Source organism: Prionailurus bengalensis, chromosome B4 (assembly GCF_016509475.1).
Source record: "Prionailurus bengalensis isolate Pbe53 chromosome B4, Fcat_Pben_1.1_paternal_pri, whole genome shotgun sequence".
NCBI classification, from domain to species: domain Eukaryota; kingdom Metazoa; phylum Chordata; class Mammalia; order Carnivora; family Felidae; genus Prionailurus; species Prionailurus bengalensis.
The window spans coordinates 115,869,336-115,888,779 of NC_057358.1; the positions used below are offsets into that span (position 1 = coordinate 115,869,336).

The window sequence follows — 19,444 nt, forward strand, 5'->3', positions numbered from 1 at the left end:
TGAATGGGCCTTTCAGGCTATGAAGGACATTATTGAGACAACTGGTGAAACTTGAATGAGGTCCGAGGATTTGATGTCAGTAATATACGTTCCTAATTTCCTGATTTTTGATGGTTATATTGTGCTTATGTAGCAGAATATCCTTATCTTTTTTTTAAGTTTATTTATTTATTTTGAGAGAGAAAGAATAAGCAAAGGAGGGGCGGGGGGGGGGGGCGGGGACAGATGATACAAAGCAGGCTCTAAGCTGTCAGCACAGAACCTGATGCAGGGCTTGAACCCACAAACCGTGAGATCATGACCTGAGCCCAGGTCGGACGCTTAACTGACTGAGCCACACAGGTGCCCCGAGAATGTCCTTATCTCTAGGAATTGCAAACTAAAGTATTTGTAGGTGATTGGACATCAGATTAGAAACTTATTCTCAAGTGGTTTGGGAAAAATATAATTTTCTGTACTAAACAGCCAACTTTTCTCTAATTTTGTGATCATTTCAAATTAAAAATATTTTTGAAAGAACCAATAAATTCCATTTATATATATATATATGTGAATTAAATATCCCTAAATATATGATATATTTGATTACATACTACATATTTTGTTAATGCACTGATAGCATATAAATATACTACATGTGGGGACACCTGGGTGGCTCAGTCGGTTAAGCGTCTGACTTTGGCTAGGGTCATGATCTCACGGTTCACAGGTTCGAGCCCCACACCAGGCTCTGTGCTGACAGCTCGGAGCCTGGAGCCTACTTCGGACTCTGTCTCCCTCTCTCTCAGCAACCCCCTCTTAAAAATAAATAAAATATTAAAAAATTAAAAAAATATATATATATGTCACACACACACACACGTGTGGAAACATACAGTGCTGGGACCCGGAAGCAGAGGGGGACCTCCTTGTGCCAAAGGGGAGGCGGCAAGCCCCGAGGTTCTGGAGAGGTTCTGGAGAGGTGGGCTGCCCTCAAGAAGGCTGTATGACTGCAGCTGGAGGCCGGGCCCTTCCTATAACGCCTAGACACCTCCTCCTGAGATCAAGCCTTCCAAACATCCTAGAAAACTCAGAAATTCAAAATTTCCAGTATTCTGCACCTCTGTCCTCAGGGATCGCTGAAATCCCAGAGACTCTCCTATTTCAGGATCCCCGACACACGCCACAGACAGCCTGGGCCTCTCGGGGTGGCCCCGTTGTGGCCCGAAGGTTGAGAGTCAGACAGAGGAGGGTCTGAGTTCTAGCTCCAACACATCTAGTCTGGTGGGTGCTTCTTCCCAGGGCCCTGGTGGGGCTGGAGTCACAGAGCCCGTAAAGCCCCCACCCCACCCCCCAAGCCTGGTAAATGACAAGGTCAGTGAACAGGAACTATTTTTCTCTATCAGCTAAAAGTTTGTGTCTCCTTGTTTCAAGTCCAGAAATGTGGTTCACAATTCAGATGAAAGTGAAAAGAGCAAAAGCCAGCCTGGGGCCGGGCTCTGCCATGTGCTCTGTTTTTAGCCAGGGTTGACTTCGGACCCCAGCAGGGTTTTATGACACATTCTTTATGGTTCCAGACTTTCTTCTGGGACAGGGTGAGGTACAGGGAGGGGGAGGGGAAGGTCAGGTATCGGGGAAAGTGACACCGAAGGGAAGTCTTCCTAGAAGTGCCACTGTTCTAGCTTGGTATCCTCAGCCCTTTGCACTGGGAAGAGTTTCTGGTGGAAAGTCTGAGTAAACCCAGCCCACATTCGATAATATTTATTGAACACTAAGTGTCTAGCGATGGCAGATAAAGAGACGCAGTCGCAGCCCAAATGCTCACAAGAGTGGGGAAGAAGGGGCACCTGGGTGACTCAGCCAGTTGAGCGTCCGACTGATTTCAGCTCCGGTCACGATCTCACGGTTCATGAGTTCAAGCTCTGCATCGGGCTCCGCACTAACAGCACAGAGTCTGCTTGGGATTTTCTCTCTCCCTCTCTCTCTGCCCACCCCCCCACTCTCAAAAATAAATAAATAAACATTAAAAAAAAAACCCAGAATGGTGAGGAAGGAAAGTAGCCCCACTAAGAGCTTCCATTTTTACGATTGAGGCTTTTGAGCTCAACGCCTCTATTGAAGACCACCCACGTGCTTGGCCCTCGGTGAGGTCCCAGGGCGGAGAGCCAGGTGGGTAGGATATGGCTCAGCCATGAGGAGCTCACCGTTTATTACAGGAGAGAGACCGACCCAAACACCTCCCAAGCATTAGGATAAAGGTGTTCTCACAAAGGATTCCCTTGCAGAGAATGGTGAGGTGGGGGGAACCCTGAGGGGGTCTGGAAGATCACAGGCAGAAGGGGGCGCTCGCGCACTGCCCGGGGGAGTGACGCTGCCAGCTGGGTTCATGGGGCCTGTGGGGAGTGGGAGGTGGGAGGATAGGACGAGGCCACGGAGCGCGGTTGGCTCTGGTACCCCGAGAACCTTCCTGGGCCCCACTCAGAAACTCAGACTCGACCCTGTGGACAGTGGGGAACCACTGAGGGGTTTAAGCAGAGGGACAACGTGGTCCGATTTGCATTTTAGAAAGATCACACTGGCAGGCGCATGGGAGATGGCGTGGAGGGCGGGGGGGGATGCGGGCAAAGCCGGACACCGGCATACCATTTTGGAGGCGGTTACAACTGTCCCGGGCAGAAATAATGGCGCCCGGAACCATGGCGGTGGCAGGTAGGGTAGACTGAAGTGGGCAGTTTGGGGGGTTACTTAGAAGGGAGAACTGGGGTTGCCTGGGTGGTTCAGCCGGTTAAGTGTCCAACTCTCGGTTTCAGCTCAGGTCATGATCTCGCTGTTGGTAGGTTCGAGACCCACTTTGGGCTTCATGCTGACCATGTGGAGCCTGCTTGGGATTCTCTCTCTCTCTCTCTCTGCCCTTCCCCCGCTTTCTCTCTCTCTCAAAACAAGTAAGTAAACTTAAAAAAAATATAAGGGAGAACTGACACCACTTGGTGATGCTGGTGAGGAGGATGGGCGGCTCTGAAGTTTCTAGTTGAGGTAGGGGAGGGGGTGGCGGTGGTGCCTTTAATGGCAGAACAGAAAGAGCAGATTAAAAAAAATTGTTTTTAATGTCTATTTATTTTTGAGAGAGCGAGCGCCTGTGAACACACGCACTAGCGGGGGAGGGGCAGAGGGAGAGAAATGGGGACAGAGGATCGGACGTGGGCTCTGCACTGACAGCACAGATTCCCTAGGCGGGGCTCAAACTCACACGCTGTGAGTTCGTGACCCGAGCCGAAGTTGGACACTTAAGTGACTGAGCCCCCCAGGTGCCCTAGAAAGAGCAGATTTGATGCCAGGGCAAAAGAATGAGCTTGGCTGTATATTCTGAGGTGCCCTGCAGAGACCCATGTAGAAACGAAGGACAGGTAAGTAATTGGAAATACGGGTCTGTGGCTGAAAACAGAGGCAGCTACTCAACTGCACGAGATGGCGGTTATTAGTCAAGGGGATGGCAGCCGAATCGTGGGGGTCCGTACAGAGGTGAAGGGACACAGAGCAGGCGAGGAAAACCAGACAGTGGTCAAGGGGTAGCAGGAGACCCAGAAGAGGGGTGGCAGGGAAAGACTCAACGGGAGCACAACGCTCCAGACCGAAGGGAGCCTCGCAGCGGCAAACGGGAAGGTACGGGCTGTGATGTGGGTGCTAGAGGAGCAGACAGGTGTTAGGTCAGTTCTGGGGGCTGGATGAGGTTTCAGTAGATGAAGAAGTCTTGGGAGAGAGGAGTGGAGACTATTTCTTTCTTGTTTGTTTTTCTTTTTGTTTATTTTTGAGAGAGCGCGTGCAAGGGAGGGGCGGGGGGGGGGTGCGGTGGACAGAGGATCCGAAGTGGGTTCCGGGCCCGATAGCGCAGAGCCCGCTGTGGGGCTCGAACCCAATGAACTGTGAGATCATGACCTGAGCCACCCAGGCGGCCCGAGACTATTTCTTTAAAAGACGCGGTGGTGAAGAAGAAGAGAGATGAGGAAAGGCAGGATTCAGGTCACACGGGACCTGGTGACACAGGAGCAGGCAGGCAGGGGGCCTGCAATGACAGTGATGAAGGGGAGCCGCGGAGGGAAGTTAGGCAGGAGGAGTGGGCCTCCGTGAGGGAGAGCTAGTAGGGAAGGGGGCTCCAGAAGGGAGTGCTGTCCTTGGCACTTGCTGTGGGGGAAGGCCCCAGGCCCCAGCGGGACCCACGGGCCTGGGCTCAGGTGCGGGGAGCAGCCGGCCTGAAAGGGGGGCAGGGGCGTGCCTGGGCAGGGGCCACGGGTGGGGGGTGCAGAGTGAGGAGGCCGCAGGGGAGGCCGCGTGTGCGCTCAGGGCTCAGCATCCTGCCGAGGGGTTACTCACTGCTGACTCAGACCCAGGTGCTCATTTGCATGTTGTTTTCATGTCAAGCCAAAATGAGCAGGGATACCAGGGGGGCATCGCATCCCCTTTCTGAACAGAACCGCTCCAGATCTTCGAAGCGCTCCTGCTGCGGTGCTGAGTCTCTGTGACTTAGACATATTTCCTTTGTAAAGGGCTCTGTTCAGTCCTGCCCACGTGGCCGTCTGTGAAATGGAGCTGAGGGGGAAAAAAAAAACCACTCAGGAAGTTCATTTCCTCCTTAAGAACATGGAGGTAAAATTTAATTTTAGGTTGAATGCTCCGAGCACGGCCCTTCCCGCTGCCAAATATTTTCCCTTATCATCTATCTCCTCCCCCAGAATGTAACCAGGACGGGAACACTGTTTTGTATGCCTGTGCCTAGAACGGTGCCCGACACACGGTAGGTGCTTGACAAACACAGGACGTGACTGAACGTCTCGTTCCAAGCACTTTCTCTAAACCTTGCAGCCCTTAGGCACCTCACAGTTTAGGAAAGACTGACTCTGAGAGGTTAAGCGTTTCCCTAGGTCAGGGCACCTGGGTGGCTCAGTCAGGTAAGCGTCTGACTCTTGGTTTCGGCTCAGGTCATGATCTCACGGTTCATGAGTTCGAGCCCCGTGTTGGGCTCTGTGCTGACAGCATGGAGCCTGCTTGGGATTCTCTCTCTTCTTCGCTCTCTGCCCCTCCCTCCCACTCTCTCTCTCTCTCTCCTTCAAAATAAATAAATAAACTTAAAAAAAAAAAAAGCCATTTCCCTAGGTCAATCAGACTGCAGGGAAGGGGCAAGTCCCTACCATTTCAAGCAGGACTTCCCGCATAAGCAATAGTTCAGAAACTACTTATGAGTTTATTAGGTGACTACTCCTGTGAAACCTATTCATGCTAACCCAACTCTGACAAGAACATCCCTGACAAGAACAAGCAAATGGACTGATTTCCACTCAAATATAAATAGCTTCCAAGGGGCTGAAATGCTCTGGCCAGCTGACTAGCTCAGTCTGTCCCAGTAGGTCAGGCCTACTAAGGAAGCCAGACCCCCCCCCCCCACAACCCCCCAGTGGCTAGGAGCCCAAGCGGAGTTAAGTACTCTCGGGGAGACAGTGAACCAGCCCCATGAACTGGATACACAGAAGGCCCGTGGCCATTGGCCAGTCGGGGTGCCTGCCTCCACCAGGGCCAACAGCACACTGCTGGCCACTGGCCACCTAATGGGAGAGCCAGCCACCAGCCTTCAGCCCCCTTGTGTCCTTCCAGCTCTTCCTTTCAGGGAAAATACTTGAGCGACCGAACGATACTTAGGCGAAAATACTGAAAATACTCAAGCGACTGACTCATTCCAGCTCCATACCGGTTTTCGTCAATGCTCTCAGATAATTACATATTGTTGACAAGGGGAAACCCTACACATAGCAGGAAGTCACCTTGCAACAATTCTGACCGTAGTGTCTGGGGAAAGGCACCTCTCTGTGAATCCGGGCCTGTGTTTGGGTCCCTGCTGGCTTGAGCCACTACGCAGGGGGGTGTATGTGTCCTGCCTCTGACCTAAATTTTGGGTGTCTATCTTGTATTTCTGTTCCCTACAGCTAGAGGGCTTTGATTTCAAACCACAGGGGGAGCATGATGAGCAAATAGCTGTCAAAACCATTTTGGGGCGGAAACAGCCAATGGAAGGTTCGGTCAGCATCACTGCTTGTAAGTAAGTGGACAGTCCAAGAATCAGAGAAGAATCCAGGCCTCTGAGAGTTTCTTCGGTAAATGGAGTCCCTTAACTGTTAGTACAGGCTTTGTTTCTTCTTTTTTTTTTTTTTCCCCTCTACTACTCAGTAGCTTATTTTCAAGCAGAACAGGGGGAAAAAAACCCAGTCTCCAATGCCTGGGCCAGAGCAGAGTAATCACCAGCAAAACAGCTGTTAACATGGCTGACGTTCATTCCTGTTAACTGCTTTAGTTAAGTTAAAGGACTGGCAGGAGAGAAATTCTGGCTGGCTGAGCAAGGAAAAACATTTCAGAGGTAAGTCACCAAAGACAGTAGCAGATGTCATGGAGCACAGAGCAGAAGCTACCAGGGACTTGACCGTCTCAAAGCAAAGCAAAACAGCTGATAAATACTCAGCCAAGCCAACTGCCAATTATACAAGAAGCTCAGAAGCCAGAGAGGGTGTGAATTTATTTTATTATTTTTTTTACTAAAAAAATTTTTTTTAATGTTTGTTTTTGAGAGGGAGAGAGACAGAGACAGAGCATGAGTGGCGGGGGGGGAGGGGGGCAGAGAGGGAGAGGGAGACACAGAATCCGAAGCAGGCTTCAGGCTCCGAGCTGGAGTCCGATGTGGGGCTCGAACTCACGAACCGTGAGATCGTGACCTGAGCTGAAGTTGGATGGTTAACCTACTGAGCCACCCAGGCGCCCCTAGAAGCTTCTTTAATTAATAGTTCACCATTCTCTTCATCCACAGATCCGTCAGCCCACGTCTCTTCAAAGATCTAGGATGTTGCTTCAGGTAACTGCCCTCACCACCGGGAGCCAATCATGCAAACATGTAAATGTACGATTTGCAACTATAGCACTGTTGCAGTCTTAGGGTTACAAGTGGCTCCTAGGGTTCACAGGAGCCGGGAGCTAGTGAGCTAGACAGCCAGTCGTTCAACCCCTTTTATTACGGCGCAGGGTCATGGCGACCAGGATAGGCTCCAGAGTGACGCGAGTGTGGGGCTGAATAGACAGTCCTGCCATTGCTCGTGGCGTGATGCTGCTAGTCATGTAGCCACTCTGAGCCTGTTTCCCCATCTGTGAAGCAGGGATAATAGTCCCTCACTTAACGGGTGATGGAAAAATTACATGTGATCTAACAGGCAAAGCCTTTGGCACACAGCATCGTACCCAGCAAATGCTCAAAGAATGGGAGCTGTTCTCCCACGTCTATGAAGGCCCAGAAAGGTGCTGTTGGGTATCGCCATGTGGGTCCTATAAATTTCTACATCTCACGGTCATACCTATTAGAAAGTAACTTTGTAAGGAGAATTTGCAGATAAGAAAAGCTATTATGTAACGTTGTTAGGCTGTAACTCTGTCAAGTTGTGGCTATGAACATCCTCAGGCATTTGAGGATGAACAGATGTTTCGTTAGGAGTCCATACGTTACTCAAAATCAGAGAGCACTGCTTGATCCCACAGCATTAGTATTGTTCAGTATTAGCTAGAACCCACTAAACTTTTCTTCCACCTCCATCTCTGTTTTAAGGAAATACAGACTTAGTAAAGCAACATTTGGGACTATGCTGGGCTGGACACACGTGTACTGTAATCACTTCCGTGTTCTGTCTTTACCTCTTCAGATACCAGATAACAACGGGTGTGAAAACAACAGTGGACCCTGTGAGATTTCCAGAGTCCCATGCACTGTTTTCTAGGGCAGGGAATGGGCTGATCTATTACAGGCTCTCCCATCATCTAAGAGCTCTAGTTCTTTTGTCCGTACAAGGCGGTTACTGGATGACCGGGAAATTGCTCATGGCCTGCAGTTGACTGGAAGCAGAGGGCTAACCAGGCAGGATCAGAAGCAAAAGCAACGAGAATCCCGACTCCCTCCTTCACCAGCAATGACCTTGGGAAAAGCACGTGTCTGACCTTCAGTTCCGTCTATATAATGGGGATGACGGTGTGCCCACATCACAGGACTGGCTCAGGTGAGTTACTGCACTATAAAAGGAAGGTGCTTTGTAAACACCAGAGCACCAAACGAGAAACCCCACTAACCAGACTGCTTCAGCCAGAGGACTCTGCTCACCGTGCTCTGGTCGTGTGCACACCCGAGCAGTGTCCGCCCGGCCTCTCACTCCAGCTCATCATGTCCTCAGCATCCTCCCACATCCCCCCTTTCCACAGCACCGGGACACCTTTCCTAGCATCCCAAGCACCGTCAAGGAACAATCCTTCTCTCTCCCACACATCACACACCGGCAACTTTCTATGGAATAGATGTCAGTTAGTTTAAAATTTTATTACAGGTGGTGGGGCCGGGGGGAGGGATGAATAGGCGAAACACACAGGAATTTTAGGTTGGTGAAGCTATTCTGTGTGTTACTTAGTAGTATGGTCGACACACCCCGTTATGTATTTGTCTATTCCCATGGGACGTCAAAGAGTGAACCCTTGTGTAACTATAAAGTCATGAGTGATAATGATGTGTCAGTGTAGGTTGTAGGCCGTCATTTTAACAAATGTACCCTCTGGGTGGGTGGGGGGTGATAGGAGGGAGGCTATGCATGTGTGTGGGGCTTGGCAGGGGGCAGTATACAGGAAATTTCTGTACCTTCTGACCAGGTTTGCCATGAACCTAAAACTGCTCTAAAAAGTAAAATCCATTAAAAAATTGATTTCACACACACACACACACACACACACACACACACACACACACACACCCCTACTACTGAGATGGGCTCTGACAAATATGAAAATTTAAGAAATCTAACTCTTTATTTAACATCAAAGCTAACATCAAGTGTTTATTTAAAAAAATAATGGCACCTGCTTTGAATAGGGTGACAGTCTACGCAGAATTTACAATTTTAGGCTGACATGAAACTATATGGTATCTCACCAAATGGAAATTCTAGAAAAGACCTCACAATAAACATTCTAGTTTCCATTTTCAGAATTGCTAACTACGGCCTAAACATATCTTAAACACAGAGCACGTTTTGTTGAAACATTTCTCTTAGGACAAACACAGGAGACATGTTTTAAATAAATTAAAATTGCAACACATAAATTATTCCTAAAACAATCAAGATACATTACTTTCCAGCTTCTTATAAACAGAGAATTGTACTGACTTTATAAAATTATAGGTTAGTTCTGCTTTTTATCTTCTGGGTTACCAAACTCTTGTTAACTGTACCTTCTTTTAGCTTCATAACCATTTTTGATGTAAATGGCCAATATTATTCTTTTCAGTGATTTATCCTTTTAGACCAACTCCTTCCTTAGCACGTGTGTTACACTTCTTGAAACATTTCTCCCCAGCTAAAGCCCTGAATCTTAAATGCCATTTCACCCTACTCCTGGCTCACTCCTCAAAATTATAGAAATATGCAGTAGAGGTTGTTTAATCACACATGCTCATCTTAATAAGCATACCGAAATGCTTTTCCAAACCAATACAATCATACTTAGATTCCATACAAAGATGTTCCTATTTGATGCAAAACAATTTGGTATTTATTAAAAAAATTTTTTTTAACGTTTTATTTATTTTTGGGACAGAGAGAGACAGAGCATGAACGGGGGAGGGGCAGAGAGAGAGGGAGACACAGAATGGGAAACAGGCTCCAGGCTCCGAGCCATCAGCCCAGAGCCTGACGCGGGGCTCGAACTCACGGACCGCGAGATCGTGACCTGGCTGAAGTCGGACGCTCAACCGACTGCGCCACCCAGGCGCCCCAACAATTTGGTATTTAAACTTCAATCCAAAAGGACAAAAATAATTAGTTGCTTGAGGGACTCCAATTCCCATCACAGTTATTGAGCCCATAATTAAACCTGATATGCTGGAGAAAAGGCAGGGCAGTAAACATACCTAGCAATATTCCAATAAAAACAAGAGTGACAAAGTAGAAGGGCTAATCCCCACGGATGCTAATTGATGGAGAGGGACAACCGCGTTTGGGCCGTAATGGAAGCGGAGATCTCAGTCTGTCAACAGTTCATACTCATCACGTAAGCAAAACCACATGCTAGAAACCGGGGGCTGATCCTACTCTCTGTACAAAATCAGCAGTGGAGTGCTTTTATTTACTGCTTCACTGTGGTTTGAATTGGGGGGGGCCGGTTTCAATGTTTTGTTCTGGCTTGATCATACTCAAAATGTAAACTGGGATAACTGATTCCAATACCCACGTAAGAGGATTTTTACATTTTTGTTTTGCCCTCAGTGAACTATCATTATCTTGGTGATCATGAAAATAGTATGTCACAAAAAAATCCTGTGCCAGAATGCAATATCCAGTATCTTTTTTTAATTTTCATGTTTATTATCGAGAGAGAGAGAGAGAGAGAGAAGAAAAACAAGCACGAGTGGGGGAGGGGCAGAGAGAGAGAGGGAGACACGGATTCCTAAGCAGAGACGTCAGCACAGAGCCCGATGCAGGGCCTGAACTCATGAACTGCAAGATCATGACCTGAACTGAAGTCGGCACTTAACCGACTGAGCCACCCAGCTGCCCCTGCAACGTCCAGTATCTTAAAGCACTCAGAATGCTGAGTGAGCAGGTGCCTGACCATCCCATGACTGGCTTCATCTTTACTACGAATGAAAGGTGGGGAAAGGGATTAGCTGACTTAAATGTAAATTAAATAACCAATTCCATGATATATCCCAGTTGGATCACTATTTTTAATTGAATAATGTATAAAATTTTACTTAATCTTACCCTTGTGCGGGAAAGGAAATACAATGGGAGGGTTTATTCCTTAAGAGAACAGTAAACCACAGAGGGTAAAGGTCTCCTTGGAGTGTATCAACTTATTAAACAGCTTCATGAACTTTCAACAAGACTCTAAAATAAGCATGCCATGTAGCTTGAGCATACCCAAGTGAAAACAAAGTTATCTGACGTCTAACGAGAACTGGTGGACGTACAGATTCTGTGCAAAAGAAGGCATGATCAAATGGGATGAGCAGAGCCAGTTTCTAGCCGCTTCTGTTAACAGCTCCAGACTGGAGGGGGCGGGGTGTGTGGCTTTCCATTTCCTCCCCTACTTCTGCAGCGGAGAGGAGCCACGCGGATGCAGGTCTGGGAAGCGTCAAAGCGAATGTCGAGTGGAGCGTGGTGGCCAGTGAAGCAGACCCACGTCCTGGGTCCTCCCCTGCAACCCTTAACCTCAAAGGGCTAGAAATCTCTCTCCCTCTCTCTAAAAAATAACAGCAGTATCTACATCCGCCGCAACCTCTGGCATATGCAAAGTGCCTCAGAAAGATGCGCAGAAATTGAGAGGCGCCCACCAGGACCCAGAGGTGGAAGCTGCATCCAGCCCTCAGCCGAATGGAGACTGACGCCCACAGGTGAAGGAGAATGCTGGCCATTAAAATACAGAAGCGAAAGAAAGCACACCGTTCTTTCTCCCTCCCATCCCTGGATCTGGAACTCTTTTCCGTCCCCTGGGTTTGATGGATCACAGTGTATTTACAGCCAACTTGGCAGAACAAGGGTGAGTCTGATGGTGGAAGGCGACACGGCCATGAGATGGGGGTAGGGCTGCTGACTCCGTCTTCCCTGAATCCAAGATGCTTAACAGCCAAAGATTTCACGAAATGATCGTTACTGTTTTTAAGAAGCTTGAGTCCAGAATTAGATAGTGGGGACAGTTGAAGAAGTTTGTGAATTTACTAAAACCACTGAACTGTCAAGTTAAAAGAAGAAAGCTTGAGTTGTCTAAGTCTCACACACGCTGGACTTGTACCAAATGCTCGACTGTTCCACTCTCTCAAACCATGGCGCACTGTCACATTTTTTTTTTTTTTTTTCAGGAGATTTCCCCAAGAGCAGCTGTTCGCAAAATATTGCACTTAATTTAAATCCAGGCGATTTGATGTTTTCTGGAAGAAAATGTACACTAACATACATCTTTACGCCTTCAGAGAACAGAGCGGGTGGCAGGAGGCAGGACTGAACAGCCGTTTCCATTAAAATCTTCTAACTTCATTTTCAGTAGGTACAGAGAGAAAGATTTAAAGGGGAGTATCATCTGGGCTGAAAGTAGGGAGTAGAATCCCTCAAGCAGGTTGAGGATATTAACTTCTGAATGCTTTCACCTCAGGGGAAGAAGCACGGCCCCTCTATTACCTGGGCCCTTGTCTCCAGGAAGATCCCGAGAGGTGACAGACAGCCTTCGCTTGGACACTGGATCAATCTATGTGATTCCGGCTGGTCTCACAGGGTCATAAGAGGACCTTCTCAGTCTCCATCCAGGTCGACTGCTCCCCCTGATCCGACTGCCACCCCATTAGACCACACATCCTATTTCCCTCCTGCTTCCAGAGCGCCTACCTCAGTGCACTTTCGCTTTATAAAAGTACAATTCTGTTGTCTTAAAGAAAAACAAAAACCCCACGACACGAGCATCATTTGTTTTCATTTGTGGAGTGAGATTTGCGATCCCTGGCAAGCCAGGGAATAGAGTGAATCACATCCTCACAGGGGGTCTATCACAATTAAGATGTGCTGAAATACAAACCTCCAGAGTCGTGCTTACTGGACCCTGATGTTCAAGCCATGGCTTGATGTGGGATTTGGAAGAATTTCTACATGCTTGAAGGCAAGGCATTCAACGGCCACTTCAGATAAAATCAATGTGTGGCTCCCTGGATGTTAGAAGGTGAAAGCCCCACTCATAAATCTTCGCATCTTACCATTTAAAGTGCAAGACAAAACATCTAAGTTAGACGTCTGATGGATCAACAGGCGTGTCGTAAGATTTCCGTGTTACTTGTGAGTCACGCACGACTGACCGCTATGGACACTGGGAACAGGTGGGGCCTAGGGTCCTCTGGACAAGTGGACTGGATGACACAGGATTTTCTGTACTTTCAAAGGCCATGAGGGTTCACCGTGGCCAATGCGTGTACTTCCCCTCCCCAAGTCCTGCTACATCCTTGCTGCTAACAGGACTCAGGGAAAAAATGCAACCACAAGCAACAGTGAAGCTCGACTGTGATAGAGACTTAAGAGAGAGACAGAGACTTAAAATCCCTTTTCTTCTGGATCATTAATTATGCCAAATGCTCAATAACCAGAGGCTGGCCATGCTGGGCTAGTCAGGTGGGCAGAAGATCTGGTGTGATTAAGGCAGTGAGCGACAGATTCATATTCGCTAAGGATGGGGACTGAGCCGGCAAGTACTACCGTGTGAAGGGAACTGTAGTTATTTACAATGCACAGCCCAGGCCTGGTCACCTCGAGTCAGCACAACCCCGTTCATTTGAAAATTTGGTAGGATGCACAGTTTTCTTTAAAACATAAATCTGAAAGAACCTGAAGACAGGAACCCGCGGCTTCATCTGGGTATTATGATCCTTTCTATGGCACACAGAATATGGTCCCAGTTTTTACAAAATATCGCAAGAAGAGTCACGGCGAAGAAAGTGCCGAGAATGTGGAAGCGGCTCTTCATCATGGGCGAGACAAACTTGGCAATGGTAGACACACACACTAGGATGACAGTCATGAAGGCCAGGATCACGTTTATGCACCTCCCCAGGAGCACTTTGGCATTCACGGTGTCTGTCTGCAGGACTTGCTGCTCTTGCTGGTGGAGCTCCAGCTTAGAAATGCGAGTCTGGCAGGATTCCAAGGCTTCCTGTGGGCAAGAGGGAGAGCAAGGGTCACACGCTGTCGGGACCATGGGCAACACGTGAGCACATGCTTGGACGTGCACGGAAGCTCCCTGGCTCAGGACACTCGATGCTGAGGCAGCTTCAAACAGCCAAGCTGACGGTGATGATGATGACAAAGAAGGGAAACGAGAATCCCAAGGCTCATTTATTCTGTTATTCACGGACAGAACGAACAACCATAAAATACCATAAACGGGGACTTACGGTTAAGTATTTTGAAATAAAGCACATAAACTATTGGCATCCGTTGGTATCATCAGGACCAAACCAGAGGAGGGGTAGGCCATTGTGGGACAGGCGACTACCCCCAGCCATGGAGTAGGTGGTACCTATTTCCACTGCTCAGTGGACGTATGCATCCACTTACACAGACTGCGGAGGACGAAGGGAGAAGGGATGGGGACAGGACTGACCACGGGCGACTCGGCTCTCACTTGCTCTCTGAATGCTGTTACTCAGGACACTATCCACTGCTGCACATCCTTCCCAGAGCTCGTTCTTTTTTTTTTTTTTTTTTTTTTAATTTTTTTTTTTTCAATGTTTATTTATTTTTGGGACAGAGAGAGACAGAGCATGAACGGGGGAGGGGCACAGAGAGAGGGAGACACAGAATTGGAAACAGGCTCCAGGCTCTGAGCCATCAGCCCAGAGCCTGACGCGGGGCTCGAACTCACGGACCGCGAGATCGTGACCTGGCTGAAGTCGGACGCTTAACCGACTGCGCCACCCAGGCGCCCCTGGTTCTTTCTAAGGCTTCAATCGCTAAGACACAGAGGACCCCAAGTGTCTCTCTGGCCAAGTCACCTCCTCTGAGTTTGACTCATGTATCTACATGGCTCCTTGACATCCCCCTCTGAGCTTCTCAGAAGCACCTGGAACGCAACATGTCCAAGTGCGGATTCACATACCGCACCCTCTCCTGCACCTGCCATCGGTCCTGTTTCCCTTCTGGTGCTCCTTTCCTCAGAAAACAGCACCTGGCTCAGCCGGTTCCTCCCACCAGACACTCATTTCCGCTAATCCGTCCCCAGCCCTGTCGATGCGACCTACAGCATCTATCTTTAGGGGCCCATTTCTCTCCCCTCCCAGTCTCCACCCCCCCCCCCCCCCCCCCCCCGCCCCACTCACCATGCTCTGGCCATGCTGGCTTTTTAAAGTTTGGAAAAGGAGCATGTTCGGGGCCTTTGTACATGCATATACCGTGCCTGAAACGTTTGGTTCCCCACTCCCTCCCCTCCTCACCGGTGGATCTCCATCCCCTCTCAGGTCCCACCTGGGAAGCCGCCCCAGCCCCATCGGACGATGTGAAGTTTCCCCCCAGCCCTCTCCCCCAACCAGAAGACCACAGCTGCACAAGGATGGGGACCGGGCCACCTGCTGTTACCCCAGCAAAGGGCCGGCCATGCAGCAGGGAGCAGACAGGTGCCAGGAAGGAGGCATGAGGCTCATGAGAAGAAACTCTGTGCCTCTTGGGAGAACAGGACCTGACTAGAGGTGGTACAACGAGCCCCTTTTCAGTTCACTAGCCTACTGTCTAACTCGTTTACCAACATGTGCTTGCTTGGTTACAACACAGCCAATCTTGTCAGGTTTTAAACAACCATAACAGCTGTAACACCGATTCGCTTTTCTTCCGCTGAATATACTCTATGGGCCTAAGAACAGAGTTCTCTGTTACTATAGTAACTTTCATGACATGGGTTACCAACAGAGAAGGTAAAACTCCTTCAGATTTTCACATTCTAAAAAAGCACTGGCCTCCTAAAAGAGCAGGCACGTGCCCCAGAGATCACGAATTCTTTTCAACTATTTGAGCTCACGGTCTCCTCTTTTTTAGACGCAGCAGGGAAAAGCGGACAGAACAAGACAAAAGACCAACATTTTTGGCAAATTCATTCATCTTTAATTGGGTACACACGTTACATATGTAAACAGACTAATCCCAGAACTGAATTCCTTGGAACTGCTATCAAATTTTTTACCAAAAGGAAGATCCAAGAAAATTAAGTAGTGAGTTGCAAGGAATTTTAGTTACAGCACCCACTAAGTGATGGCCCCATGATTCTTAGCGCTTCTTTGGATCCAGTGTTTAACTTAACTGGGGACAAGGACAGAGAACTGACTGAATTATCCTTAAGCCTGTTTTAATTGGGAATTCTAATAAAACAAAACTCAATTTCTTAAAACAGTAAAACCCTTGCCTCCCTGTGGACAACAGCCACCCTCGCCTGTAGCAGCTCTTCCCACCGTAGAACCCTGCCTGTACGAACAAAACAAACGCGAACTGAAGACGAACTTGAGGGGGCCCGATTGTGAAAAGCCCCGAGGAACAGGGCTCCTCACCAATATAACAGAAAACACGGCCGGCATTTATTTTTTGACTGCCTGCTATGCGTCAGGAAGATTTAAGTACTTTATATATATTATCCATTTAATCCTCCTGACAGCCTTTTGAGGTGAAGCTCACTGATGAGATTTCCATTTTACAGATGAGGAAACTGAGGCCCAGGGAGCTAACTTATCCAGAGTCACACGGTAAGCGGTAGAGCCAGGACTCTCACTGTCTGAACAAAGAAGACTCCATAGTCACACACACAGATGTCCTCTTTGCATTTGTGAGCTGGAGACGAAACCAGAAAAATGTTCAAATGAACTACTCTATATAGTGAAGCTCGCTTTCTGAAGTCCCTCACTTTATCTTACTCGTTCATCTTTAAAGTATGTTTTTTTAAAAAAAAGAAAAGGAAAAAAGAACACTAACCCAAACTATCCCCTAAATAAGAAAACCACATATTTAGACATAATCCAGTGGCATCCCAGACATGTTCTAAAAACAGAATGTTTTAATAAAACTGACTGCACTGTTCGCCCTGCAACACTTAACATTTAAGTGGCTCACATTCTTTAAACCAGTCAATGGTGATGCTAAGTCTCCTAACCCAGAGCAAGGGCAAAACCTCCCTGGTGTCTCCCACACCTCGGTCCTCAGAGGTAGAAGGTTTCCCACCAGCTCCGCCTGATGCTCTGGATCCCAGAAACATCCAAGTAGATGCCTGGGATTGGCACAGACTCACAGCCTGCGACGCAGAGAAGAACAGAACGTGGGCAGCTGAAACTCCAGCTCACACACTGTGGGGGAAAAAAAATCTCCCTTTATATGTTTCAGTTTTCTCCCTCATAAAGTATGGCTGGAGAAAATCACCACTGCCTCCAAAGACAAGTCGTAAAAATGGAGCTGAGCACTACTTGGAGCACTACTACTACTTGTGCTTTCTTGATTTTTAATTATTTTTTTTTGTAAAGTTTATTTATTTTGAGAGAGAGAGAGAGAAAACAAGTAAGCATGAGTGGGGGAGGAGCAGAGAGAGAGGGAGACAGAGAATCTCAAGCAGGCTCTTTCCTGTCTGTGCAGAGCCTGATGTGGGGCTCGAACTCACAAACCGTGAGATCATGACCTGAGCTGAAATGAAGAGTCGGATGCTTAACTGACTGAGGCACCCAGGTGCCCCTACCTTTTTGCTTTTTTTTTTTTTAAACGTTTATTTATTTTTGAGACAGAGAGAGACAGAGCATGAATGGGGGAGGGACAGAGAGAGAGGGAGACACAGAATCGGAAGCAGGCTCCAGGCTCTGAGCCATCAGCCCAGAGCCCGACACGGGGCTCGAACTCACGGACCGCGAGATCGTGACCTGAGCTGAAGTTGGACACTTAACCGACTGAGCCACCCAGGCGCCCCCCTTTTTGCTTTTTTAAAAAAGATGATGACGGTCCCTGGGTGCCTCAGTTGGTTAAGCGTCTGACTCTTCATTTCAGCTCAGGTCACGATCTCACGGTTTGTGAGTTCGAGCCCCGCGTCGGGCTCTGCACAGACAGGAAAGAGCCTGCTTGAGATTCTCTGTCTCCCTCTCTCTCTGTCCCTCTCTCCCTTTCTCTTTCAAAAATAAACTTTGAAAAAAGAAAAAAAGATCAATAGGAATGTAAATTGCTGCAGCCACTATGGAAAACAATATAGAAATTCCTTAAAAAATGAAACCTAGAACTCCCTATGATCCAGCAATTCCACTTTTGAGTATATACCCGAAAGAAATGAAACCAGTTTCTAGAAGAGAACCCCCATATTCACAGCAGCATTATTTATAATAGCCAAGACACAGAACAACCTAAGAGTCCATCAACAGATGAATAAAGAAATGTGGTACACATATACACAATGGAATACTATGCGGCCATGTGTCACTTGTGACACGTGGATGGACTCTGATGGCACGATGCTAAGTGAGGAGTCAGATGGAGGAAGACAAACAGGTTGTATCATCTCACTTATATGTGGAATTGAAAAAAACAAACACACTCATAGAAACAAAGAACAGATTGGTGGTTCCTAGAGGCAGGGGTGGAGCGTAGGGGCAATGGGTGAAAGTGGTCAAAAGGTCCAAACTTCTAGTTATAAGATGAGGATGTAATGTATAATGCAGATGACTACAGTTAACAGTACTGTATTACGTATTCGAAAGCTGTTAAGAGAGTAGGTCTTAAAAATTCTCATCGCGAGAAAACAGCGTGTTAATTACGTGAGGTGATGGATGTTAACTCACTTAGGTGATCATTTTGCGTGCGCTCGCTTGCGCTCTCTCTCTCTCTAAATCATTATGTTGTACACTTTAATGCAAAGTTGTATGTCAATTATCTCAGTGAAAGTAGAAGAAAAGAAAGAGACCCTCTAGTAGCAGGAAAAAAAAAACGCACTCAGGAAGTCTAGAGCTGTTTCACTACAGTGCTGCCATCACATCAATCCTGAGACGTGCTTTTGTTTACACTGACTCAGCAACCCCTTCCATCCATCCATCCATCCATCCAGATCCTACCAATCGATCCCTGCCAAGTCCCACCCTTTCTGGACATTCGTTCACGTTCATTATTCAAGGACTGTCCACAAAACCTCATCCAAGTCACTTAACCTCTCTGCCTTAGTCTCCACAGCTGAGAAATGGGTAAAATAGTAAGAACTGCCCGAAAGGGTTATTGTAAGGAGGAGCTGGAGAGAGAAGGGAGACATGGCAAGTGCTCTGCTAATGTATGGTATATGGTATGCACTCAAGTCCTTGAAATTCTTACAAATATCCAAGCTATTCTTAGTCTACAGATGAGAAAACATATCCAAGACTTGCTCAGGGTCAGTGGCTGACCTGGGACTAAAATCTAGTATCTGACCGCAAAATGACCAACCGTCCCACCAGTTCATAGCTTGTTGGGCACTGTGTGTCTGAATCTTGTGGCTTTTACTGTCTGGATCACATAATTTGGCCCCTGTTCACGTTTGCTTGAGCCGTTTGGCAGGTTACCCAATCCTGACTCCCCATCTAGTCAGTAAGCTTCTTGAAGGCAAGGTTTGCCTCATATTTAAAAAGTTTTGCAATTTTGGTAGAGGTGGTGGAGGGGGCGGGGAGGGAGGAGAGGTTATAGGCGATGGGCTTGGGTAGATAATAAATATTTGTTAATCAAAATAACTACACAGAGACTAGCCTCTTTACTCAGTGACACCTAGAACATGAGCTAATGGGGTTAATAAGGTAGAGAATGTTTGTGCAGAGAAAACATTTTGCTGCACGTGCCAGGAATCCTGTCGGGTTTATGGGATAATGCATTTAGAGTTCGCTGAACGACTTAAAGGCTGGGAA

At 47.7% G+C, this 19,444-nt stretch overlaps 1 protein-coding gene across 4 annotated transcripts in view; it reads right to left on the reverse strand.

The window, feature by feature from the left end:
* Window positions 1-10,743: 10,743 nt before the first annotated feature.
* TMCC3 (transmembrane and coiled-coil domain family 3) overlaps window positions 10,744-19,444 on the reverse strand; it is a 76,660-nt gene continuing 67,959 nt past the window's right edge. For all 4 annotated transcript variants that reach the window (XM_043562120.1, XM_043562121.1, XM_043562123.1 and 1 more), the window contains exon 4: window positions 10,744-13,728. In XM_043562120.1, the coding sequence (XP_043418055.1) occupies window positions 13,426-13,728 (303 nt within the window). In that variant the 3' untranslated portion in view covers window positions 10,744-13,425. The remainder of the gene's footprint in view (window positions 13,729-19,444) is intronic.